The sequence below is a fragment of the Ambystoma mexicanum genome, chromosome 1q (assembly GCF_040938575.1).
Source record: "Ambystoma mexicanum isolate Mex_15411 chromosome 1q, UKY_AmexF1_1, whole genome shotgun sequence".
Lineage (NCBI taxonomy): Eukaryota > Metazoa > Chordata > Amphibia > Caudata > Ambystomatidae > Ambystoma > Ambystoma mexicanum.
Window position 1 is genome coordinate 568006482 of NC_090922.1, and position 27649 is coordinate 568034130.

Consider the following 27649-nt stretch of genomic DNA (forward strand, 5'->3'; position numbering starts at 1 on the left):
TTTAACTGGATTCACCTACTAGACAAGACTCCATGATTTAGATGTAGCTGAATGATAAACATGATTTGGCATGCAAGTAACAAGATCGATTTAGTTTCTCATGCATTTATCTTAGAAGGCATTTGTGAATAAAATTACTACTTAAGAGCTACATACATTTTACGCTACTATATCATAAAACACCCTGCTCTGCAGTAAACAAGAACCATTCACTGGGACCTACTCCTGTCTTCTGCTTTCATTGACTGACTTGAAGATTCCCTTCACAATCCATCCTCACCATTGGATGGCATACGTACAGTTGTAAGGAAAATTAATAGTGGATACGTTAAGCATTTGTATTTTGCCTTCTTAAAACTGGGAGCAAGTGCCAACAATGTGACAAACGCTTTCAGAAGTAGAACTGTTATGCCAGTCTTCTTTTGTCCCCTTTAAGTTCCCAGCCACTACATCATAACTGTATACAGCACCCATCAGAGGCTGGTGATGCCATCAATGTGCTCTTTTGTACAGTGCTTCTAAAAGCTTTTTTCATTTTCAATAAATGAATATCAGAGGATCAATCTAGCTTCAGCTTATATCTACTACCAGGATTAAATCATTTTTAAAACGTTTGATGGCGATTAAATGTTATGTTACAGGGATTCATACCGTGCCAGACTGAAGGATCTGAAAAGGAAGGAGAGTTCAGTGGGGTTAGCTAATGGGATCGAGAGAGCTTTCATGTGCTGTTAGTAGCTTCAGTTTAGAAAAACCGGTCACTGTTTTTAGTCACTACTTGTTAGTCAGTGTTTTGTCTAGGAGTGTGTGTTTGGTGTTTTGTGTCGCTGGTTTGGTTTTCCGTAGTGATTTTGGTATAGTGGGGTGTTGCAAAGTGTGTACAGTTTGTGGTGCTTTCAGGTTTCTGCTGCAGTAGAGGTATGTGGGTGTTGTGTTGGGGGTGAATATGCAGGATAATTGTAAAGTTTTTAGTAGGGTTAGTGATGAGTGGTCTGTGCCCTTCGCATTCGAGGGTTAGGCTCGTTTGACAGGTTTCAGGTTCTTCTATGGTTGTCTGCGTTCAAATGCTTTATTTCATTGGGTCCATGTTTCAGGCGTTTCTCTTCAACAAAGTTTCCTGTTTAGTTCGGTGAGCGAGAGAGCCACGTTTTAGTCCTTTTCTGAATGTTGGGTGTTCTGTACGTATTTTCTTCAGGGGGGAGTTCCAAAATGTTGCTGGGACGCAGAAGAATGCTGATCCACCAGTACTGTTTTGGTTCAAGGCAAATGTCGTTGCTGGATCTCAGTGTTCGATTTGGTTTGTAAATGAATATTTCTTTCCCTGTATGAATTCCGCTCCTTGGCCGTGGCTTGCTCTGCGAGTTATGCAGCGGGTCTTGAAGATTTTTTTTTTTTACTGGCAACCAGTATAGGGTTTTTAATGCTGGTGTAATGTGTTCTCTTGACGAGTCTGAGGATTAGTCTAGCTGCTTCGTTATGAACTCACTTGTTTTTTTTGTGAGGTGGTGCGGCATTCAGATATAGCTGTTGGCCAAGTCTATTCTTGACATAACAAGTGAGAGGACAGAGTATTCCATGTTGAAAGGTGTGGAAGTGTAGGTGGAAGATGAATTTCTTTACTACTACGTTGACTTGTGGTTCTAGTGTTAAGTCGTTATCCATTAGTATTCGGAGGAGTTTAACTACTTTTGAAGGTTCTGGTTGATTTCCCATTTCTGAAGGACATTGGATGTGAAGATTTGACAGGTTGCTGGGCGTGATCATGTTTGTTTTGTCCGGGTTGAGTTTAAGGCTGTTGGTGCTCATCCATTTGTTTATTTCTGTGAGGCAGTTTATAAGGGTTAGGGTCTGGTTCTCCACTCGTGTGGATTTTAGAGATGTGGGTCAGCTGAGTAGTTGTAGCAGGCGAGTCCATGTCGATTGATGAGGGTCATGTAGATGTTATGAGCAGTGGCGAGAGACTTGTGGAACTCTACAAGTTGTGTGTGGGGCTGAAATGAAAGGGGCTTAGCCATGTATAGAAAAGTCATGTCACGGATTCCCATTTCTCTGGGTCTTTTTGATGAGGGTTTCTAAGTGGACTATGCTGAAGGTTGCAGATAGGTCTAGTAGTGTTAGAACTGGGGGGGGGTCATTGGAGTGGGCGTTAGTTTTTAGATTATCCCATATTGACAGTAATGCGGTTTCCATTCCCATCGTTGGTCTGAAGCTCACTTGTGCCTGGTCTAGTACCTAGTTGATTTCTACATATTCCAGGATTTGTTCATATATGTAGCTTTCTAGGAGTGTTGTTGGGTCTGGGATGCTGGATATCGGTCGATAGTTGGTTAGGTCTTCTGCGTTTCCTGTGAGAGTCTTTAAAGAGTGGTTTGATTTATGCAAATTGAAGCATTGCAGTACATTTCCTGTTGTCAGTGAGTGTTAAAGTGGTTGCGGAAGAATTCAGGTGTTTTTGTGCGGGTATAGTCTTGTACATGTCATAATTCAAAAGTGGCACAAAGTAAGGGCAGGAAAATCTCAACGTGTTAAGGTTCAAAGTGACAAATGCAGGCAGAAGTGACAGGGTTTCCCAGTAGGAAAATTCAGAGAGAAAGCAGCTCACAGTGGCGCAATTCAAAATGGCGGACTATATGACAAAATCTCACAATGTTATGTTTCGGGTAGTGCAAGCAAAATTTAGAGTCTCACAATGGCCAGTTTCAAAGTTAAAGTCTCATAATGGCAAACCTCAAGGTGACACAGTTTCACAGTGGCAACGTTCAGAGAGAAGGGGCTCAGTGTGGCAGGAGGCAAAATCTCTGTTAGTGTTCAAGTGACCAATGCCAGCAAAATTGGCAAATTCAAAGTGGTAAATGTTACCTAAAACACCTTGTACCTTTAACGGGTCATGTGAATCGATTGTAACTAGGCCCTTGGATGCTACTTTTGGGGGTTTTAAAGCAATTGGAGCAGGTTTAAATATTTTCACTTTTGCCAGACACTTCAATAGGGAGAAGCAAAACTGGTGCATCCATGTCTGCAGGTTGGTTGCGGCACATGCCATGCGTTATACGTTCTTTTCCTGGGGTTTTCATTGCTTACCTCTCCCTGCGTTAGGAAGTTGGCCATCATTGCACCTTTCACTGCGTTTTCCATCACACAATCAGAGAAGATAATGAGAGGTGATTTACCCCCCAACTCCAGGGTGATTGGTTTGATGCCTTCGGCAGCAAGAGCCATGATCTGGGAAAGCAATAACAAAAATAACTTAGAAATACATTCTGGCCTCACACATGCATAACAAAAGCAATTTACTGATGTAGTCTTGTATAGCACAGAATTTAAAAATGACTCACTTTATTGAGGAGTGTACTTCATAGACATAGTCCCCTGACAATAATGGGATGTTGTCCTTGCAGGGAAGAGACCACAGCTTTGGCCCAGCAAGCAATGATTTACATAATGCAAAGCTGGAGTGCATGTGTGGCAAAGTCTACACCAAACTCCACCACTACTCTCTGGCTTCGCCCACCATTCCTTCACTATCCGCTCAGACCAGATTTAACCAATGTCATACAGAACAGAAGTTTTAATTGGGATTCTAAGGGTTGCATGAAGGAAAGGGTACTATGGATTGAGTGCAGTATTCACTATGGTGAGTCACTAATTTCCATCCAGTTTCCTCTGCACTCATAGGAGAATACTAAGCAATATAATTCAGGTAGGTTGGAGATTCTGTTTAATATGGGCAAGCAGTCTTATAAGCTGCATGTACCAACAGAGCATCCACCCTGGATCTGGAGTCCAGCCCATAACTGCAGAAAGTCAGGAGTAGCACAGGTGACTGCCATACAAATAAACAAATATGTCTATAAAAATCCACAAAGGAAGTATTGACTAAAGGATTAGTTCTGAAGTTCCCAGGAGGCGGCCAGCTCAGCAAGGAATACTACTCAAGGACTTTGGATACAAACCAATGAGCAATGGCTGCTAACTAAGCAATAGAGAAGGGCCACCATAAGTGGTCAAATGCCGGTCTGCAGACATTATTACCTTAGTCTTGCCTAGATAACACTTCAAGGAACCATGCATATATCCAGACTCTGCAGCTGCACTCAGAATCTGATGGCTGTTTCAGCAGCAAAATACACTAATTCAAATGGAACGCTGATTAAACCTCAAAGCAGGAATGAAGCCTGAGAATCATGTTGTCCTTGTGAAAAACAGTTAAGTCTCCGATAGTGATATTTCTTGTTTGTTGATCCTATAAGTGGAGGTAACAGCCACCAGAAACACTGTTTTCCAAGATACCAATTTCTTTTTCAATGTGGCCATGAGCTCAAGCAGCTGGTTAGTGAGGGCATGAGAACATGTGTTTACCATAAAGAGTCCTAAAAAAAAAAAGGCAATACAAGAGAATACCACTGCGTTAGAAAGCGTAAACTATTCTAAACCATCCTTAGAGTTTCCTGTTTTAGGGGGTGTCTGCTTCTGGGGGTTTTTATACAGTGTTTAAAAAAGAAAAGGAAGAAAATCAGAATCTGTGCATCAGTGTTTTCCCATTTGCCACCCCCCCAAAAAAAAAAAACATTGCCGATCATTGTTTCTTCCAGTGTAAACACAGAAGAGCAATTTACTTACCCCTGGTAAGGTTCTTTCGATTGGATGTTCCACCCACATATTCCTCATTTTATGATAATATATCTCTCCCGCTTTGCTGCTTCAGATTTTGTTTTTTCGACAGAGGGTGCTGTATGTAGTGTCGTCGAGTCGATGTCCCTCGAGGGCTTCCGTCAACAGTGGATGTCATCAGCATAAATAGCGCATGCAGCACCAGTTGGCTTCAGTTGTGTTTTTCTTTTCCCCTCTGTGAGCCTACTGTCTTTTGGGTACGCCTGGTAATCCCTCTTCAAAGTGTAGTGTAAAAACACGTACATTGTACGGCCGGGTAGGCTGGAAGGGGCGATGAGGAATACGTGGGAGGAACATCCAATCGAAAGAATGTTACCAGGGGTAAGTAACTTGTTCAAATGGATTGTGTCCTCCCATGTATTCCTCATCTTATGATAGACTCCCAAAGCACGAAAGCAGTAATAATTTGAAGGTGGGAGTACCAATTACATGTAGATCTAATCATGGACCGAATGGAGGACGGCTTTTGCAAAAAGTCCTTCCTGACTGGGGGAAGAATCCAAACAGTAATGTTTTACAAATGTATGGATAGACAACCAAGTGGCCGCTGAACAAATAACTTTTATTGGGACACCCCTTTGTAGTGCCACAGAGGTTGCCATGCCGCTTGTGGAATGAGCCCTTAGGCTTCCCGGTGAATACTTGCCCGCTAGTCTGTAGCATTCGCCAATAGCCAGGATAATCCATCTGGATATTGGTTGTTTGGTGACCGCAAGGCTCAGTTTGGGACCAGTATATCCAATAAAAAGTTGATCAACCTGGTGAAATTTAGCCATCCTGGATATATAAAACATAGCCCTTTTTGGGTCCAGTGTGTAGCCTCTCCTGCCTTCCTGGATGAGGTGGGTAAAATGTTGGTAAGGTAATTATTTGTGACAAGTGGAAGTCTAAGATTACCTTCAGTAGAAAAGGTTTTACCCTGAGAGTGACTTTGTCTTTATAGAATATGGTATGAGGAGGTTTACAACAAAGAGACTGCTACTCGCTTACCCTGCGGGCTAAGGTTATTGCAATAAGCAAAACTGTCTTTAATGTCAAGAGTCTTAAAGGACATGAGTGTAGGGGCTCAAAGGGTATACACATGTTGAAAACTAACACCAGATTGGGTCCCAAACAGGTACATTGAATGGAAGTGGTGGGTATACATTAGAAAGGCCCTTTAAGCATTGGACAATTAAAGTGATCTTAAAACACGAATCCTCTTCAGAGGAGCTCTTGAAAAAGGAAAGCGCTACTAGATAGCCCTTATTGGTTCCAATCTGGAGCCACAGATTGGAAAAATGTAACAGAAACGAGAGGACCATAAGTGTGTCACATAGAAATGGATCCACATTCTTACCCTTGCACCAGTTGCTGAACTTGTTCCAACGGCAACGGTACAAAGATTTAGTTGCTAGCCTTCTGGCCGAAAGCAAAATCTCCATTACATCATCCGGGAGGTCCCAATCCTTTAAACTCAGCCTTTCAGAAACCATGCGTGAAGGCGGCGTGTCTTGACCTCTGGATGGAGAAGCCGACCTTCCTCTTGCGAGAGCAGTTCCTCTCTTTGTGGAAGACGTATTGGAGGACAGATGGACATGTCCAGAAGGTCCGTGTACCACGTCCTCATGGCCCAATCCGGAGCAATTGAGATCATGGATTTCCCAAACTTTCTCAACCTCCTGATCACTAGGAATGACTGGGACTGGAGGAAACGCATACAGGAGTGGTAAATCCCAGTCCACCACGAATGCATCTCCTATAGCTTCTCTTAGAGGAAATTCCCTGGAGCAGTACTGTTTTCACATCCGTTTGACACTGGTTCCGAACAGATCCACTTGAGGGGTTCTCCAAAGGGTGAAGATCTCTTGAAGGACTTCCTGAGCTAGCTCCCACTCTGCTCAGAGCATCCGCTGTCGTGTTCTGCTCTCCGGCTAGGTGAACTGGTGACAGATTCCTTCTTTAATTGCCCAGAACCATAGCTGCATTTCCTCTCTGCACAGTGGTAGTGACCCCACACCACCTCTCCTGTTGAGGTAGTACATGGCCACTGTGTTGTCCATCAGGACATCCTTTCCTTGTACAGAGGGCTGGAAGGCCTTCAGCGCTAGACTGATCGCCCTCAGCTCCAAAAGGTCGATATGTAGTTTGGACTCCGATGGAGAACAATGACCGCTGATTGTTAGATCGTTGCTGTGGGCTCCCCACCCAGTGCGTGAGGCGTCTGTACCGTTATCTCCGGCCATGGTTGCCAAAAAGATTTGCCCTTGAGAATATTGTCTTTGCAAGTCCACCACAGAAGGTCCGGAGCAACTCTGCTCGGAACTTGCAGTTGGTCCGACAACTTGTCTGAGAATTGGGACCACTGTGTCCTGAGAGCCCATTGAAGGGATCTCATTCTCAAGCGGGCCTCTGGCACCAGGAAAATGCAGAATGCCATGAGACTGAGCAACCTCAGAAAATCTAAGGCTGGACCCCGGATCATGGTGAAGAATGGCACCTCTTTCTGTGGCGAGAAGATCCGCGACCACTGGCAGCTTGACTGGTGGGGACGCCGACACGCTGAGAAGGTTCGGGTACCAGATCTGTCTCGGTCACGCCGGTGCAACAAGGATCATCCGACATCGTCTGAGTTGACTCGAAGTAGCAACGGAGGGAATGCATACAGAAAGAGGCCTTCCCAAGGTTATGAGAATGTGTCCCCCTTGCTCTCCTGCTGGCGGAAGTTGCTGGCAAACCTCCGGCACTTGGTGTTCGTCGCTGTCACAAACAAGTCGATCTGGGGATGGCCCCATTTGCGGAACAGGTTCTCCACTAGGTCCTGCCGAACTTCCCACTTATGGCAAGCGCAAAGCTCCCTGCTCAGAGCGTCAACGACCGTGTTCATTGGTCCTGCCAGATAAAACGAGATGAGGAACATCCCCTGAGCAACGGCACAATGCCACAAGTCCTGTGCCTCTTTGGAGAGTGTGGGTGATCCTGTCCCCCCCACCCCCCGTTTCCTGATGTAAACCATTGTGGTATTGTCTGAAGAACCGCACCACCATGCCCTTGAGGGACATTGGGAACGATTTGAGGGCCACTGCCCGTAGCTCCAGAACGTTGATGTGCAATGTCTTCTCCTCCGCCAGCCACAGGCCTCTGGCGTGAAGAATTACGGTGTGGGCTCCCCATCCCTTCAGGGAAGCGTCCATCGTCAGCGTCTCCTGCTGTGGTGGGGTCTGGAAATCCGCACCTCCGGTCAGATGAGAGCGCATGCCCCACCACCTTATCGCCCAACAGAACCCCTCGTCGAGTGCAATCTTGCCCTGGAAGCTTCCGGACACCTGAATCCAACGGGCGTTGAGCAACTCCTGCAGTGGGCACATCCGTAATCTGCAGAGCCGGATGAGATAAATGCATGACGACATCATGCCGAGCAAATACTTGATGGCCCTCACCGTGGCGATCTTCAGGGCTAGCAGCCGTTGCCCATTGCCCAGTATGGCTGCTACCCTGTCCTCCGACGGGGACACTAGGCAGGACACTGGTGAGCTGGGAAACCCAGTAACAGCGCGTCCTGTGATGGAGTCAAGTATGACTTTGCATGGGGGGTGTGGCCAACCGCCGAACGATGCGGACGTGAGCCGCTATTGCTCTTGAGCCGCCAGCCAGATCCTGAGCTAAATCCTGCGAAAATAGCCGTTGTGGACTATTCAAAACTGCTCAGATAACTGTCCGAATGTGGATGGCATCGATCCCTGCATGAGCGGAGCGGAACCGATGTAGGATCCCGAAGATACAGCGATAAGTAAACCCGGATCCGTGCTCAACACCCAAGATGGCCGCCGTAGACTCGCTGAGAGCGAAGTACGAAGGGAACATGGCACAGTAACGCGACGCCGGCAGTGTTGGAGGAGGTCGCAGACCATGCCTGGATATACTGGGATCAACCCTTACGAGACCCCAAAGCTGCTGGTGCCAGTAACTCGAGGAGATGCCGGCGTTCTAATCACCCAGGGCCCTGCGACGTGTCCGGCCTCCCCATCCGGACTACCGCCTGACACAGGACTGCGATGTCAGTTTGGCTTCCGAGACCGACGGGACACGGCTTGACTCAGCCAACACTCCCCTGAGGGCCTGGAGCTGTTGGGCCTACTCGCTGAGACATTGCCGCTACACACCAACGGAGTTTCAACTATCGGCAAATATCAGCAACTGCGTGGGAGCTCCGCGTAGAGCGCCCGCGGGCCCTCCTGCGCCCCTGAGACGACAATCCCTGCAACACTGAATATCAACGCCGCGGTAAGGAGAGGAGGGTGGCGGCGCACTGGTACTGGGGATTGTGTTCGATGCCCATGACCCCCCCTTTTCTTGGAATAGCCGTGGACAATATCTCTCGGCTGCCGCCCGGTACACAAAGATCTAACATTTAGGACTGCCTCTAATACTGCCTCCACAACACAAGTGCGGTGGAAAATGTGGAAGGATAAACCGAAGAAATCCTCGACGTAAAGTCGAATTGAACAATACGCAACAATGCCCGTATCTCACTCTCCTGAACAGCTGCCAATAGCAGAAGCAGATCCCATGGAAGACGAGATCTCCCTCCTTGATGTGAGCCATTGCCAGCTCCAGAACCTCGATGGAGAAAAAAATGGATAGCATAGGTGCAGATGTGTCCCTGCTAAAACATGACCTACAAAAACTAACTGCATGTGCTGGAGAGGCCGGGGCGAGCATCCCGGAAACTGAAGACTCCATACGAGGGGCAAATCGCCAGATGTCCGTCATGATGCCACGGATTAAGATCCTAGAATCAAGAGTGGATGACAGCGAGGGAAGGTCTCGGCGAAACAATATCCGCATACTCGGCCTACCGGAAAAGGCAGAGGGAGATTGTATGGAACTGGTTCTCAAAGATCGGCTGATAGATACATACGACGCGAAAGCCTTCTCCAAATTTTTCTCCATAGAACAAGCCCATCGCATACCGACTGGAAAGGCTGTACCCGGCGCACCCCCGCGAACAGTCATTGCAAGGTTCCTAAATTATAGGGACAGGGACGCCCTGCTCCAACTGGCAAGGTCAAAAGGTACAGTCACATACAACGGATCCAGAATTGCTTTCTTCCCTGACTTCACTAGAAAAGTACAGAAAGCGCGCCAATCCTTCGATCCACTCAAAAAACGCCTGCAAACGATGGGAGTCAACTACGAATTGGTATTTCCCACCCAGCTAAACATTTTTCATAAAGGCACATCTGTCCACTTTATTGACCTCAAGGAGGCTTGGAACTGGGCGGAAAGGCACATAGACTGAGACTGGGGCGCCGAAGGGAGGCAGAGAGGGGAGGGCGGCAGACCGCATCCTGAACGACCACCGGACATCGAACCCCCGCTGAACCCGCACATTGCGATCCCGCACCAAGCAAACAAATAATTAGCCCAAAGATGCCGCTCCCACGAAAGAAACTGCTGTATGAAGTAGGCTGAAAAACACAATCTTGACAATGCAAAACCCGAACCACATGGCACAACAAGGCTGGCGACTGACCAGCAACCCCCTCGAGACAAAGAGAACTCGAAATACCCTGAGAAGGTGCTGTACAAGCAAGTTTCAACTGGTACCCGGTTCACGAGATCCCGCTGTGCCGTGTCGCATGGGCTCGTGGTGCCTCCAGATTGGGAAGCCCCACTAACGCAAGGCGGGCGCATGCTAGTTGAAGCTTAACTGGTTTATAAGTTTATAAGTTCATGTTGGGCCGACAGATGCTTCAGTTGGGGGTGGAGTATTGGGAGGGGGGGGGGGGGGAGTTGGAATTGTTAATGTTTTTCAGCATACAATGATAACAGGAGAATACCAAGAGGTTTTTGCTGCAATAAAATTCGTCCAACTGTCCTTGGCGCAGATGCAATCTACATGACGCACCCAGGAACCGCACATTCAAATACCTGATGCCATCTGCATCGACTAATAACAAACACCTAAAGCTCATAACCTGGAATGTGAATGGCCTGGGATCCAGCATTAAAAGAAGACTAGTACTGCAATACATAAACAGACACTCCCTGGATATAGCCCTCTTAACCGAAACGGACCCGGCAGGAACCACATGTAAACTGTTCCAGAGATCCAATTACCGCACAGCGATACATGCTGGTTTCTCCACGGGGGCGAAAGGAGTGCCGATACTGATCCACAAGAGACTACCGCTTGAAATCAAGAAAGTAATGCATGACACAGACGGGCGATATGTACACCTGCAAGCGTCACTATGGAACCAAACCCTGGCGATTACAGCAATCTACTCCCCACCAGCCCTCCTCAACACCTTGCTAGCTGACATTACCCCTATCCTGGCGACAGGAATGGCAGATACTTGTATAATAGGAGGAGACTTCAATGAAGTAATGAACAATGCCTTAGACCGTACACATCTGCGGTCCAGAAACCCCACCACTGTCACCAGACTTGCTGCCTTTGCATCCGCACTGGGGCTCCGGGATACGTGGCGAGAACTACACGGAGAAGATCGTGAGAACTCCTTCAATTCAGGAGCGCATGCCTCAATGTCCAGGATAGACCATTTCTTTCTCCCATCCCAGAGCATACATAAGGCCTGTAACGCATCCTTCTTTCCAAGAGGCATATCCGATCATTCCCCACTACTAGTGGAGCTGGAGACGGAGAGACCACGCCCGCCGCCCACCTGGCGCCTTAACTCCTACTACTTGGGGTTCCCAGAACTACAAGAAAAAATAAAAAGACCACCTCTGACTACTTCGAGCTGAATACAGGCTCGACGGATGACCCCTCCATCCTGTGGGAAGCGTACAAACCAGTCCTGCGAGGCGAGATCATATCATGGACTTCCGCCAAGAAAAAGCAGCAACGCGAGTTGATCACTGACGCCGAAAAAGAAGTTGTGACTAAGGAAACGGAACACATCTCCAGCGACACCCCCCAGTCACATAGAGCCCTAATGTTGGCGCAGAAAAGGTTACATAATTTGTCGCTAGATTGTGCCCAAAAAGCACATGGTGCCATGAAAGCACGAATATATGAAACAGGGGAAAAAGCAGGCAAGATGCTCGCATGGATAGAAAAACGAGTGTAAGGTCAACGTACAGTAAAAAACATCAAAACACGAGAAGCCAAAATAGTCTCCACCGATGCGGAAATAGCAGAATGCTTTGCCGACTTCTACGAGGGACTCTATGCGCCTCCCACCGATGCACCGAATAGCTCCATACTGGACGAAATTGATCTGCCCTTCCTCACCATGGAACAAGCTGAATCGCTGGACGGCAAAATAACTGAGGAGGAGATCTCGACAGCCATGGCACAACTCCAGGCCGGCAAAATCCCATGTCCCAACGGCTTCCCTGTCATTTGGAAACGCCTGAGCCATTTAGACTTACCTACTCACCTACTGAATCTGTTTGAAGACTCCCAACTGAAAGGCGTGCTCCCGCCGGACCTCCGAAAAGCCACGATAATCGTAATCCCAAAAGAAAACAAACCCCCGGACGAATGCGGCTCCTACAGGCCCATACCACTGATCAATACTGAAGCGAAGATACTGGCCAAGGTGCTAGCGAACAGACTCCAAACGGTCATCACAGCGCTGATCCACCCAGACCAATGCGACTTTATGTCCCATAGGTCAACCAGAATGAACATCCGTAGGCTGCATCTGGCCCTGGAGAGAGCGCCCACTCTACAGCAGTCTGCGGCATTGTTGGCCATAGACTTCGAAAAGGCCTTTGATTCAGTGTACTGGGAGGCATTGTGGGCAATTATGAGGAAAATGAACTTCGGCGAACCATTTATAAAATGGGTCCAGCTTCTGTATAATGATCCCCTGGCAGAGGTGAAAGTGAACGGGTGGCTCTTGCATGTCTTCCGATTAGGGAAGGGCACCAGGCAAGGATGTCCCCTCTCGGCAATGCTGTTTGCCCTAATAATCGAGCCACTGGCAGTCATTCTGCAGGACACGGACACATGGTCAGGCTTTCGCTGGAACTCAGAACGGGAGGACAAGATATCCCTATATGCGGACGACCTCCTGTTATACTTGGGTGACCCGGCAATATCAGGCCCCATAGTCACTGCTATCCTAATAAATTACGGAACCTTTAGCGGCCTCAGGGTGAATTGGCTCAAGTCTGTACTTTTCCCTGTGAAAGGCGTGGACTGTATACCACCACAGGGCTCCCCCTATCAGATTGAGCTCACAGTTCCGGTACTTAGGCATCATCATCACCAATGCTCTCGACACATATATACCCCAAAACCTGCACCCACTAGTGAAGAAATTCGAACAAGACGTGGTCCACTGGGAGGCACTACCACTGACACTATTAGGCAGAGCAGCGCTCTTCAAGATGTTAGTTCTGCCCCGATTCCTATACATCCTTCAAAATGCCCCTCTCCATATCCCTGCGGAAGAATTCCGTAAAATAATGGAGCAACACGCAGGCTGCTGTGTGGAGGAAAACATCTGAGGATAGCTCTCAAAACCCTTCAACGTTCAGAAGAGGGAGAAAGGTCTCCCTAACATCCAAGTTTATTACTGGGCGACCCAAATGGCGACCGTCAATGATATTCTACATGGCAATCCAAAACTCCCGCATATACAAGCGGAAATAAAAGCAAGGCATGACGTGTCCCTGCTCGAAAGTCTCTATGGGAAACAGCTTTGCCCTCCCGAGCGTTCGATAGTGGCACAGACAGCACAAATATGGGAAGAATCGCATAAATGTATTGGCTGGGATAAATCACTCCAGTCCAGCCTATCTGGAATAACGCCCATCTCACAAGCCACAGTGGGCTCCCAAAATGGCCTGCATGGGCCGCGGCCGATATACACTCTCTACAACAGATATTTGTGAATAACCAGCTCATTCCATTTGCCGAGATCTCTATTCAATATGCCCTCCCAGCTACCGAACGCTACCACTACGAGCACCTGCACCATGCCCTTTCAGATCAAAGAGACCAAATGGTAGACATGCCGGAATGCATGCCTATAGAGCGAAATATAGTTGTGGACAAGGTAGACAACAAAGTCACATCCACCATGTAAAATGCCATTTCCGCCTTTGCCACGACAGAACTATCAGGCCTGAAGCTGAAATGGGAAGGAGATGTTGGCCCAATACTCCCTGAAGATTGGATTTCGGCCCTGATGCACCCCAGGGAGATAGCAATCTCAGCCAGAATCAGACTTATCCAACTAAAGATCCTACACTGAATATACTACCCGCGTCTAACACTGTATAACTGGGGGAAAGCAACCGATCCCAAATGTCTGATGTAAACAGGAAGAGGGTACCTTCTACCATATCCTATGGCAGTGCACGCAAATACAATACTTGGAGACAATGTATTGATAGACTCTCGAGGGTCATGGGCCGCACGATACCCAATGACACCCAACTTCTGCTCCTGGGTATTGAAGAGGAAGGAGAACTGTCCCGCTTCGAAAGGCTGCTGCTCTCAACGTCCGCAGGGATCGCCAAGAGAAATATTGCACAATTGTGGGGATCAGAAATCTGCCCAAACTATGACCAATTGTCATGATCTCTGCTTCCAAAAGAGCAGGACTTGCCCGACTCCCTTGGAAGCAGACCCATAACCCCGGTTCCGAGTGCCAGCCAGTCCCAATTGGGACCTTTTGGACCCTGTCCTGGCGCCAGTGGCACCAGGCTCATAAAGATGCCCAGTCCCAGCGCTGGAAGCGCCGGGCTCATAATGCTTGGGTGGACTTACCTGCAGCAGACCATGCTGCTTACTTACCTGCCAGTTGAACCCCTGATCCTCTTCTGTTTGGGACTACTTTTCCTGTTGGGTGGGACAGGAGCCACTCCCTAGGTTCAGAACACTGGAACTGTTCTGGAAAGCAGGAACTCTTTTCTTACCTAGGCGTGGCTGTGGAAGGAGACACCTAAGCACTACAGGAGGCTATTTAAACCACACCCGATGGATGAATCTTGCTTTGTGTTATTCTGCATTCTCTGCAGCAGAACGCTCATCGTGTCTTCTGCTTCTGATCCTGGGCCTAAGGGAACAAAGGCTTACCATCCTGGAATCCAGTCTTCAGCAGCACCTGTAAAGACAAAGAAAGAACAGGTTAGCACTACGGTCTTCAGTGGCAGCGCATCTCTTACCTGGTCCATCGGCTGTCACCAACGCCTTCGGCGCTGCATCCCGCATCTGAAAGACAAAAGAAGGTGCGTTTAAAGACATTGGGCAACTTTATTACTCACGTGCCATTACTCCTTCCCACGCCGAATCCAGTGGGTATTCCAGCACCCTTCAGCTTCTCTAAAGCTCCGAACTTGTACCTGCAAGATAAAAGGGACAGTTAGAGCGCATCGTGAAGCAGGCTACAAGCGCTTACTTACGTGCTTCCAGGCGCTTCTATTCCTCACGCGGGTTCGATCCTCAACTCTCATCAGCCCGCCATCGCCGGAACCCTGCAAAACAAGAGATATTACAAAAGACTTAAGACATTTGAAGTGCCCAGAACTTACCGTTCGTGCAGTTGACGGACAGCAGTCCTCTGAGGTCAAGAGGCCTGCACCCTTATCCAGTGAAGAAACTGGTAACGGCACCCTGCCCCGAGGCAGATGGAGAGCTCGGCGTTCACTTACCTAAGGTGAAGGCGTTAACCTTTGGGGTTCTACAGGAGAAGAGAAAGGGAAGAGGAGAGAGGCACCCAATAACCCCAGTTCATTAATCCCATATTTTCTATCTGCAGACATCTTACTCTTCAAGTCAGACATACAGTGCACAGAGGTCCAGCCCAAAGAGCCAACCGTGTGTTACACATCACCTTTGAAGATACGGCATTCACCCAGTCAAGACCGGCGCCTCTGCGGGAATCAGGTGAGCGTTACACCAATGGTCCGCGGACGCTATCAGCCTGATGGAACGTCGAATATATCAAGCACGAGGCTGCCCTGGCAAGGCGGATAAAATATGGGGAAAATGGGAACAAGTACTATGAACACGCAGGGTTTGGGAGAATGGACTGCAAAACGTAGCCTTCCCATCAAGCCAGGACTAAATATAACGTAATGTTTCGCCAACATCCGGTTGTGTAGCCAAGACACTAAAACAGCTGGTCTTGTATATGTGTCTCTCTCTGTAGTGGATGTGTACATGCGCCCGGACAACTTTCATGCGCAATGCCTTATTCATTTGTATGCAAACTATGTTTGTTTTTATGTTTACTTTTAGCTTCTTTGTTTGGATATTGATTGTTCTATATAAAAACCCAATAAAACTTGTTATAAAAAAAAAAAAAGTATGACTTTGCATAATTCACTGAGAATCCCAGATCCGTCAGTAGGCAAACTGTCCTTGCTGTGTGGTCGACTTCGATGTCTCTTGATGCGGCCCGGATGAGCCAGTCGTCCAGGTAACGGTAGATGTGGATCCCTTGTAATCGCAGATGGGCCTTCACTGGCACCAGGCACTTGGTAAAGACTCTGGGTGCCGACTTCAGTCCGAAAGGCAGGGCCTTGAATTGGTAAAGCTTCCCCTGAACGACGAAGCACAGAAACCTGTGGTGTCCCTTGTGGATGGGAAAGTACGCATCCTCCAGGTCCAATTACGACAAAGTCGCCCTCTTCTAGCTGTCCGAGCAAGTGTGGACGAGTGACCATTCAGAACTTTTGGGACTATTTGTTTAGTCGTCGCAGGTTGAGAATGAGCCTCAAGCCGCTGGTCTTTTTCGCACAAGGAAGTATCTTGAATGAACTCTGGAGCCCCGGAGTCGCTTTGGAACTAGCTCTCACCAGTTTGTTTAGCATGGCCCGAACCTCCAACAGCAGCTGAGGGACGTGGTTTTCCTGCCAGGCCACCAGTGGTATTTGGGGACACTTCCGTTGGAACTAGAGTGTCCGTGGGCGAGAGCGTCCAGCACCCAACGGTCACTGGAGATGGTATTTCACAAGTTCGCCAGCCGGTCTCCCACCGGGGTGCACGGGTGGGGGCCCAGACGTCACAGCCAGTTCATTCTTGCTTGGAGGTCGACAGGCCGCCTTGGGGTCCCTGGCCACGGCGGCATCCTCCTCCGAAGGCCTTGGAGCGGCCCATGTTGGTTTCTTGGGCCGAGGAGCAGGAGGGTTGGGGGTAAGAAGAGGAGCCCCCTTGGAGCACGGGAGGGACTTACCTCCTGAAGACCTAAAGGACAGCCATCGCTGCTGTAGCGTGCCCAGGGCACGTGCTGTCTCTGTGTCCGCCTTGATGGCCTGTAGAGACTCATCTACAGACTTCCCGAAAAGATCTCAAAGGGCATGTCCAAAACCCTCGCCTGGACCTCTTGGTGAAAGTTGGTGGCCTTGAGCCAGCCACAGCGACGAAAGCAAACGTCATTGCCAATCTGGCGGAAACCTGCGTCCGCGATGTCCGTGGCCACTGTGATGGCGTGGTCCGACGCCACCTCGCCCTCTTGCAAAATCTCCAAAACTTCTATCGTCAGGGAGATAACTCACCTTCCCATCGCATCCAATTTCTTCCCCTCTTTGTCAGGAGGAGTGGACGCTGCCGAAGATGTAGAGCCCGATTACTTCTTCCTGGCCGCTGCAGAGACCAGAGTCCAGTGACGGTTGTGCCCGCAGGCACTTAGGCGCAGAGTCCGGCACCCTGTATTTCTTCTCCACACGGTCCCCTCTTCGCTGGGGCCATAGAAGGGTTCTTCATGAGCACCAGCCCTTCACCCTAAATGTCATCCAAAAGCGGGACTGAAAGGATTGTCTTCCTCTTCGTTTCGCAGCGCTGATTTAAGAAGCCCTCCTTCTCCTCTGGCACAAGCTGAAAGAGCTCTGATGCTCTGAAGATCATTGCATGAACAATCCTATCTCGTCGAGCAGAGAGGATCTGGGCAAAGGCGACGGGAGGTCCCCGCCATCGTCTGTGCTGGTCCTTGTTGCTGTGTCCGACTCTGTCCCCACCTGTAGTGGGCAGAAGAGAGGTAGGAGACGGATAGCAAGGAGGCATCGGGTGCCTTTTCCTCTTCTTGGGGATGGTGGTTCCCCCGTTGTCGGCGGGGTGGCAGGCACCGGTGCTGCTCGGAGAGCGGGCCGCAGCGTCGCCGGCATCCTCTTCTGTATCTCAGATACAAGTGTGTTGAGGGTGTGAAGAATGTCCAACAGATCTCTAGGTGGCAGCTGAGGTGCGGGGACAGGCAGGCAGCTGGAGTAAAGGCGCAGGACCCAGGGTCTCGTCCAGAGGCCCCCACGCCACCTTCCTTGATGGCATCGCTGTAGTCTTCGCCTTAGTCGTTGCCCTCGTAGGGCAAAACCCCAATTTTTCCCTCGTCGCCACCAACCTCCTGGATGGTCTGGAGGTAGACAAATTCCTCCTCCTCAGCCGAGGAGATATCCATGCCCTGGAGGAAACCATCTCCCCCCACCCCCTTTTTTTGCGTCCAGAGGGGACGGTCTCAGGGAGATGACCGGCATCTTCTCTGGGGTCTTATCAATGGGCTGGAACGCAGACTCTCCTGGGAGGGAGTGAAACTCTTGCCTTGGGGATGGTGCCCTGCTGGTTGGCCTCCGTGTCCTTCGAAAGGGACGCTACCACCACCTCGCTGTAGGGAGCCACCTTCATCTGGTGCACTTGGGCCTTTACGGTCAGGCCAAGACCCTTGTCCTGCTTGGCCTTTTAATCGGTCGTCTCCGGGGCCACCTTCAACTTGCCCGGGTGATATGACTTCCTCTTGGATGAAGATCCGGAGCGCTGACTGGAGACCGATGCAGCCGGGGATGCAGGACACGCCCTGCCTGCCGAGGAGCCCACCGCAACAGCGCTCTCGGCGGTAGCATACTCGCAGTGCTTGGCCTTTTGTTGGACCCCCGCGGAGGGGCGACCTCAAAGGACTTCAAAGCCTGCTCTGCTTTCCCAGATCCAGGAGAGGTATGCTCCTGGGACCCACCCAGTGCAGAGGCCTTGGTCTTCAGCCACTCAGTCATTTACACCGATCCTTCAACGTGCGCGTAGAGAATTCACAGCAAAATGCACAATCTTTCTCCTTGTGCGTCGGGTACAGGCAGTAAATGCACTGGGAAGGTTTGTCGTCCATGAAAACATTCCGCAAACCACAGTCGGTGCAAAGCTTGAAGAGACGCAAAATCCTTATCGTCCGACATGATCCACTCGGCGTAGGTCTGAAGAACCTTCTGGAAGCCTCCACGAAGAAACTTGACAAAATCCACCCTTGAGGGGTGCTGAAGAATCCAAAAAACAGGTCCCCATTAATCGGAACGATGATCGATGGAGCACAAAGCTCAATTGATCGAAAAATTTAGTAAAAATCTTCCAAAAAGCAAAAACGCAGTAAAAGCTCGAGAGCTAAGCACAAGGACTCCCAACACTTGAACGTGCAGTAAAAATCTGAAGATGGCTGCTAGAGGAGGGGCTTCGGTAGAGGGCAGTCTTTGGCTGGGCAATATGACCCAGAGCTCAGCGATTGGTTGTTAGGAGAAAGACAGTTCAGAAATGAAACTGGAACTGATTTCTTTACCGAGGATTCCCAGCCTGACGATGGGGAATATTCATGAGCATGTGAATTCATGCCAGACGCCATACTGGAGAATAAGGGGAATACCAACCCTTGTTCCTTTCCACTACAGGTACATGTTCTATTGCACCCTTCTCTAGCAGGGTCAAAATGTCCTGCAAAATGAGCAGATCTGCAATTTTGACAGTTATCCCAGTGGATGATCCGGAGGCCTTTTTTGAAAAGGAAGGCAGTAACCTTGGGCCACTGTTTCCAGTGCCCACATATCTGAAGTAATGCCCTGCCATTCGTTCAGATGCTGAGAAAGGCTGCCTCCTAGCGGTGTCTTGTGGGTCAAGGCCTCAGAGTGGCATAGAGGCGGCTGCAGCAGCGGCTTAGGGTAAGGTTGCCGCTGCTGGGGCTGATTTAGCACCCTGTCCTCGTCCACCACGCAAGAATCTTCTCTGGCCCCTCTGTCCGGCTTTTCCTCTTCCAATTGAGGAGTAGAAACGAAAGGCCTTACCTCTAAAGGAAGATGAGCCCAAATAGGTTTGTTGAGGCCGTCTAATGGCGGCGCTAATGGATTTAGCTGCCACCTTTATGGTCTGCAGCTTCTCCAAACTCATTTGCCTTGCTGCCAAACAACCTCGAGCCGTCAAAGGGCATGTTGAGTAGTCTTGCCTGCACGTCTGGTGCAAACCCGGACCTCCTCACCCACGCAAATCTGCGTAGTACTGTGCTAGCAGCCATGGATCTGCTGATGCGGTCTGCCTTATCCAAACCTGACTGGAGACACTCACTCATTGCCTCCTTACCATCCTTAATGATCGCCAGGAAGCAGTCTCTTTCTTTGCCTTCCCGGATGTGTTCAGCTGCCATAGCAACAGAGTCCCACAGGGTAAACGTACATCTAGACAATGTTCAAGTCACATAAGTGGATTTCAAAGCCATACTACCTGCAGTGAAAACATTACGTGCCCAAGCATCTACCCTCTTGTCATCCCCGTCAGGGGGGGGGGGGGGGGGGGTCAGGGGGAGGAAGGATAAGATGACTGACTGGTTGACGTAGCTGCCTGAACCACCAAGCTTTCAGGAGTGGGATGCTTGGCAAGATATTACGGGTCACTGCTGGAAGGTCTATACTTCCTTGCAAACTTTATTAAGTGCAGCTGCAGTTTCTGGGGTCTCCCAATTAGCAGAGACTTCTTTCTGCAGAGCCATGTGGAATGTTAAAATCAGGTCATTCTGGAGGACCCTGGTCCAAGAGGTCAGTCATATGATCTTTATGAATCATGGAGTAGGCCTACTCCATCCCATAAACTCAATGACCTTTCCCATTAGCCTTCTGTAGGTTGAGTCAGCATGCTAAGGGGGGGGGGGGGGGGGGGTCAGGCCTGAATTCTGGTGATGTATCCAAGCCACTAGCTGACTGGAGATTATCATACAAATCTTAGCCTGGAATCTTCAGAAATAAGTTCCTAGACCAAATGGTGATGCATCAGAGGGTTGTCTTCCTCAAATGGCTGAAAGAGACTTAAAATAGTTTTTTTAGGCAAAGGTTTGTACACCTTGTCTTGCTCTGTGTCCATGGCTTCAACAATGTCGAAGATGAAAAGCTTCGGAACTGGTGCCGTTTTAGCCAGTGTTGACCTCCATTTTGGTGTCGACAGCTCCCGCGAAGACGAAGTTTGACGCCTTGTGCTTCTTCGAGGGAACAACAGCTGGACTCGGTTCTCAACTCGTCGAATCTAGAATATTCGATGTGACGGCGGCTTTGAGCTTGGATTTGAATGTTTAGCCTTCGACTTCCCTTTGTCGTCCTTACTCGGGCATGGCCATTTTGCTTTTCTTTCGAGGGGGGCGTCGGGTCGAGGCCGCATTCTCGAAAATGTGCAACATCTCACCATGAAATGCATCCCACGGTGTAGGGGAATTGGATTTAGTAGGGCATCTGATTGCCTTTGTGGAGGGATCACTTGAGGTTGAAGGAGATCTATGGCGTCTCTCTGCCTTCTTGGAGGAAGATGACAGAGTGCTGCAATCGACTCCTCGGTCGGGACCTTTGATGTTTTGCGCCAGGAAGAGTCTCGACTCACCGGTCTTTTTCTCCCTCTTCGAAGGTGACTTCGATGCTAACCTCGTCACCGCCAGTTTACCTCTACGCTCCCCGGCAGCCTTCTCGGTCATGGCCCGACAGGACCCACAGTCAGCGATATGGTGCCCGGAGCTCAGACACCACAGGCAGACGCGGTGAGGACCAGTAATCGACCTTTGACACGCAGTCCTGGCATTTTTTTTTTTTTAAACACAACTTGGGCGTCAATGGTGTTGACAAAGACATTTTCTCACGAAAATCTGCACCGTAATTCACTTGAATCGTTAGCTCAGAAAAATGGAACAGAAGCCAACGGGTGCTGCATGTGCTATTTATGTTGATTATGTCGACTGAGGCCCTCGAGTGACACTGACTCAACGACACTGCATACAGCACCCTCTGGTCGAAACAATTTTTCCGAAGCAGCACAGCTGGAGAGATATTATCATAAGATGAGGAATACATGGGAGGACACAATCCATTCAAAATAGTCTTATTGTTTGTGTGCATATGTAGGGTAAAATCTCTCATGGCAAGTTGTTATGAACACTTTCATGTAAACCCAGTAATATCTAACATTTCTTCAAGTCAAAATTATTGTAGTAAATCATGCAATGCTTTTTCAGTGACTTTCCCTATCCTTGCCCTTTCTTTCCTTCCCATTAAGACTTTGATTTGTGAAAACTACCTTTTCACATTGCCACTGGACACAGACAAGGCCAAAATATCCAACACTCAACTGATAAATCTGGCCACTGTTGGCACTTTCAATTGACCTTTCCTCCGCTCAGAAAGTGCACAAGAAAAATAAGAATTGGCCTTTCTCATAAAATGCATCTACCTGGAAAAATAATCTGAGTGGAGAATTTCCAATAACTACGCTTGCAAAGTATAAAAGGTAACCCCTTTTGAAGCCCAACAATTTATAATGAAATATTCAAAGGAAAACAAAATCCAAAAATTAAATGTGTGCTTTAATGACACTTATTTCTAATGAGACAAACAAATCTAAGTGGAAAAAAACTTGATGAGTAGAAATCGGATGACAAGCGAGTGGGCCCTGCCGGGTCGTGATCGGCCACCTTGCCCAGTCTCTTCACATCAGCCACACGTGCAGTCAACCCTTCAAGCATAGTGGAATAACAAAGAGCAGTCTTCCTGCTTCCTAAGAGGGCCTGGCTAAACATTTGTCAGGGATCATGGGGTCCATTTCAATATGTTTTCCCCTCCCACCCCCCTTCACTATAGGTGGGCGAAGGGGTGGACACAGTCTGTGGCATCGTTAGGTTGCATAAATAAGAATGTATGTAAAGGAAGGCTCTTTAATCTCATAGGGCAGGCCGCCAGAGGGGAGCCGACACTACTGGCATTCCACACATGCCCAGTGGCCATGTTTCCGCCCATGGCTTCACCCACTGTAATCTGGAGGCCACGGCGGCCAGGCACCAAGTGTGTGCTTGTTAGAAAATGCAGTTCAATAGTGCTTACTACTCGTTTTATAAGTGTGCTAATTTGGACAGATGCAATAACCCAGCCAAAGGAAGGTAGTATGCCCAGGATCACATGGCGTGTTCAAACGAGGAAACCCGGTATTAATACCCTGATTGTGCAGGTCAGGGGAAGCTTCGCTACTGTTCCACAACTCTCCAGTTATGAGGAAGGAGTACCGCTTCTCTCGCACAGCACAGGATGTTCCCATAATGCCCTTTTCTTTTTTTTTTTAAAATCAACGACTCTGCCTTTTCCATCAAAGAAAGGTAAGGTGGAGCAAGCACATTACACACGCTAATCTGAACAGACAGTTCCCATTTCAACAGTCCTGCCTGAACACAGCAAAGTTTACATTAAAATTAATGACACACAGGCACCTTCTACAGGTTGTACTGACCTTACTATATTAAAGGACATGCTTCACACTTAAGGGATATGGTTTTTTGCTGCAAACTAAATGAAAGTGATTGTTGTTTTGTTCAGCTGTGAACAAAAGATATAGGGATACAACTAAATTTTAAAAAAGTAAAGGAAACATAACCATGAAAACAAAAGTAAAGGATAGCATACGTAAACATGTGCAATGTTTGAAAGAATACAGAATTTTTATAGACCTCGCTAACATTTCTAAAAATAAAACAGCTACATTTGCTGTGAGAGGTACTGCGCATTATTTCCCTAACAAGGAATCATTGACAATGACCTGATCACGATGCAAACTCAGACAACACAGGATCTGTCCCCTAAGAGTGAGTGCATGTAGTCTATCGGCATTGATCTGAGCTGTAATCTTGCAGTTTATTTTTTTACACCCACAATGTACATGGACATGTAGACTTATTAGGTTAAATAAAAGAAGGTAAAAAAAACATGTATAATGTGCTCAATCCTTTGATTACTCTTTACAGTCATTTTATGAAACAAAAACCTGCATTTGTACACTGCACTCCCCTATCTCCTAGTCATGTAAGCATTGACCGCACTGCTTAATTGGCCATGGCGGTCATCATGGCTTTCGAAGGAGACCGTCACCCCTAGGCATGTATCAATTAATGCTCAATCATCAAGCTAGCAGAATGCCGACGGAATATTAGAAAAATTATAAGTTACTCACCGTAGTGACTTAGTCCCCTTTCCTCCATACTGCATGGGCGTCCCTTCCTAGGGACGGGAGACAACCTTTTTCACCAGAAAAAAACCTTTTCCATTTAAATTTAGAGGTGTGCAGGGATGCGGCCCTGGAAGCATGCACCGCCCCAACTTCGCCGCCACACCTCAGTCCCCGTAGACGCGTCGACAATATATCAACATTGCCCAATGACACCAGTTTTATTGGGGGGGGGACATATGGAGGAAAGGGGGCTAAGAGTACATAAGTCACTACAGTGAGTAACTTATAATTATTCTTACGTCCCGCCCCCTTTCCTCCATACTGCATGGAGGATTACAACTGAATGTAGCGACTCTCCTTAGCAAATAGGTTTCTTAGAACCGCCTGTCCGAAGGCAGCGTCTGAACTAGAGCAGGCATCCAAACAGTAATGCTGGCAGAAAGCCGAAGGGGTGGCCCAGGTGGCCACCCTGCTTATGACCTGCCACGGTACCTGCCTTTGGAATGCAATGAGTGTGGCCCTGACTGCATGGGCGTGCATTAACACATCCAGAAGTCGCTTATGCTGCCCCTCATAAGCCTCCTTGATGGCCGAGACCATCCGCCGTGCTATGGAGGCATTAGATGCCTGATACCCGGGTCTTGACCCCACCAAAGGTGACAGTGTGTCTGATTTGTGGAAGCCCTTGGTCCTGTCCAAGTAGAATTTCAGCGCGCATCTGACATCCAGACAGTGCAGGACCCTCTGAGCCTCGTCCTTAGGCTCGGCAAAGAACATAGGTAGGACTATTTCCTCGTTTAGATGGAAAGCAGAGGGTACCTTTGGTAGGAATGCTGTGTGTATCCACAGGACTTCCTTATCCTTGTGAAAAGTAGTCTAGTCTGTCTCTGAAGCCACCAGAGCCTGGATCTCACTGACTGCAAGCCAAAGTGAGGCCCACTAGCAGGGCTGTCTTAATGGTGAGCAGCCCGATGTCCGCGGTCGCCATTGGCTCAAAGGGCTTGTGCGCCAAGGCGCCCAACACTACATTGAGGTCCCACACAGGGTGTGGTCTTTTGATGGGCGGGAAGTCTGGTGAGGCCGTCAAATACCTCTGGACTATTGGTTTGGAAGAGGAGAAGACGACCTCCTCTGAGTTTCTATAGGCCCCTATGGCTGCCAAATACATGCAACATGTGTCCACCTGCACGCCTGAGTGTGCAAGGTGAGCAGAGAAGGAGAGCACATCATCCAACTTGCACGTAAGGGGGTCAATCTCCTTAGAGTCTGCCCAGTGACGGAATCTAGTCCACTTACTCTTGTACTGGCTCCTGGTAGCCTTTCTCCTTGCACCCTGAAAGATCTCTAGGTTAGCCTGAGAGGCTGAGGTGCCTTAGCGTGACCTGCTAAGGAACCATGCTGCGAAGGCTAGTTTCTGTGGCACGGGATGGATGACCCTGCACCCCCTGTTGCGCCAGAAGATGTGCTGGGCCCGTCGGAAGGTGAATGGGTGGCCTGTCCGAGAGGCTGAGCAGCTCCGAGAAAAATGGTATCGCGGGTGTGATGATGCTGAGGTGACATGATTCCTTCATTTTGCAGATCCCACACAGACCACCGGTCTACAAGGTGAAGGCATATGCTGTCATGATGTTCCACTGAATCTGAAATGCGTTGCCCAGGGAGCCGGGGCCCTGATAGGACACTGGCACTTCTTGTTGTCCCATGGAGGCAAAAAGATCCACCTGCGGATACCCCCCATCTGCTGAAGATCTCCTGCAGTACCTGGACGTTCAATTGCCACTCGTAATCATCTGCACCTAGCCTGCTGAGATTTTCCGCCTCCAAGTTGGACTCTCCCGGAAGGTGGACGACCATGAGGTAGATGTTCTTCAGGGCCCATTCCGACATGCTGACGGCTAGTCTTCACAGTGGAGGGGGGATCTGGTACTCCCCCTGCTGGTTTACATAGTAGATGGTGAAGTAGTCTGTCTGGATGAGGACAACCTTGCCCCCAATGACCGGACGGAAGGCTCTGAGTGCTAGCCAGATGGCCTTCAGTTCCAGCCAGTTGATACGAGACTCCTGCTCCTGCCGGGTCCAAACTCCATGGACGCTGTGGCTGTCCAGAGTGGCCAACAGCCCTCAACGGAGGAGTCTGGAGTGCTGGTGACCTGCAGGGCCGCAGTCATGAATCCCAATAAGTGTTAACACCAGACCGATGTCACCTCAAGGAAGTGAGCCGTGGCCCTCTTGATGACTGTGACCTTGTCCTCTGAGGGGAAAAAATCTGAGCACATGTCCCAAATGAGGCCAAGGAAAGTCAGTCTCTGCATGGTTTGCAGCCGAGACTGGAGGTTGAGGAGTGTTCTCATAAGAGCAGAGGAAGTGTGGTACACCGCCTGTGAGGTCGCCCTGACAAGCTACTCATCGGGATACGGGTAGATGTGGTGGCTCTGTGTCCAGAGGAGGGCCACCACTACATTCCTGAGTCTGGTAAACAACCTGGGAGCAGAGTTAAGGGCAAGCGGCATCCCATGATCCTGAACCGTAGAAAGGAGCGATGCTGCGGCCAAATCGGGACGTGAAGATAAGCGTCCTTCAGATCCAGGGAGCACATCCAGTCCCCCTTGCACAATCTCTCCGGTATGATTGCTGGCGTAACCATCTTGAATTTTTGTAGCGGGAGAGCGGTTGAGGCTGGGAAGGTCCAACACAATTCTCAGGCCAGCATGGTTATTCTTCTGTATGGCGAAAATCCTGGAATAGAATCCCAATCCTCGCTGGGAGGCTGGGACTTCTTCCACTGCCTGGCTCGCAGCGAGCGACCGAATCTCTGCCAACAGAGTTGCTGTACCAATCTGTGGGAATGGAGAGGAGGGAGTAGGGGAAGGTATCGGAAGGCGGTACCCAGTGGATACTACAGAGAGGATCCAGGGGTCTGTGAAATACTTACACCAGAACGGTGCATGAAGGGCAAGCCAGCCCCCCCCCCCCCACCGGAGACATGTGGATCCGAATGGGCGTGTCATGCCTTCTTTCCCTCAGAGGCTGTGGAGGAGGAGGGACTGGAAAAAGCCCTTACCCGCCGCTCCTTTTTGTTTGCATTGGTGTTGACTCAGCAAATGGTCAGGCTTTCCGGACCTCTGCTCTTGGAAGCTGCGGAACCCTCCAAATGTCCGCCCCTTGTCGGAGCATTGATGTGACTGGGTGTACGTCTTTGGCATGGGCTTTGGAAGGACAGAGACTTTGCAGGTTGCAAACTTTTTTTTTTTATCTAGCTCCTCGTCGGTGGTGAAGTGAAAGAGGTTGCTACCCTCGAAGGGAAGGTCCAGTATGCGTTCCTGGACGTCTGGATTGAATTTAGTAGCCAGGCTGTCCTCATGTCCGTGGCGATGCATATGGCCCCGCCAGAGGTGTCGATGTGGGCCACAGTGGACTCCATGATGTCTTGTACCACCATTTTAGCCTCTGCCAGTCCCGCCTTGAAACGAGACAGGCTCTGCACTGGAAGTTCTGGATGACTGAGGCTTTAAATAAAGTGATGCTGCAGCAATCACCGAAGAGTGTGGTTGAGGGTGGGCCGACAGCAAGAGTGCATCCCCCTCCATTTGCGTGTACTTGGCGTCCAGGCGTTGAATGACCAGCTGGACCAAGTGAGGGTTGAGCCACCCCTTTTTGGCCAAGGCGACAACGTCCTTTTGCATCGGGATCCCCGTCCTTGCCGAGGGACGTAGAGTGCAGACCTCGGCGAGCATCCCTGCCTCTGGTTGTTCGACTTTGGGCTGAGGAAGGCCCATGTACTCAGGCAGACGGGCAAGTCGTTTGTGG

At 49.2% G+C, this 27649-nt stretch overlaps 1 protein-coding gene across 3 annotated transcripts in view; it reads right to left on the minus strand.

Annotated features, from left to right (window-relative positions):
• Positions 1–27649, minus strand: part of ALDH9A1 (aldehyde dehydrogenase 9 family member A1) — a 919974-nt gene that overhangs the window by 232235 nt on the left and 660090 nt on the right. For all 3 annotated transcript variants that reach the window (XM_069641045.1, XM_069641043.1, XM_069641044.1), the window contains exon 7: positions 3082–3222. In XM_069641045.1, coding sequence (XP_069497146.1) covers positions 3082–3222 — 141 coding nt within the window. The remainder of the gene's footprint in view (positions 1–3081; positions 3223–27649) is intronic.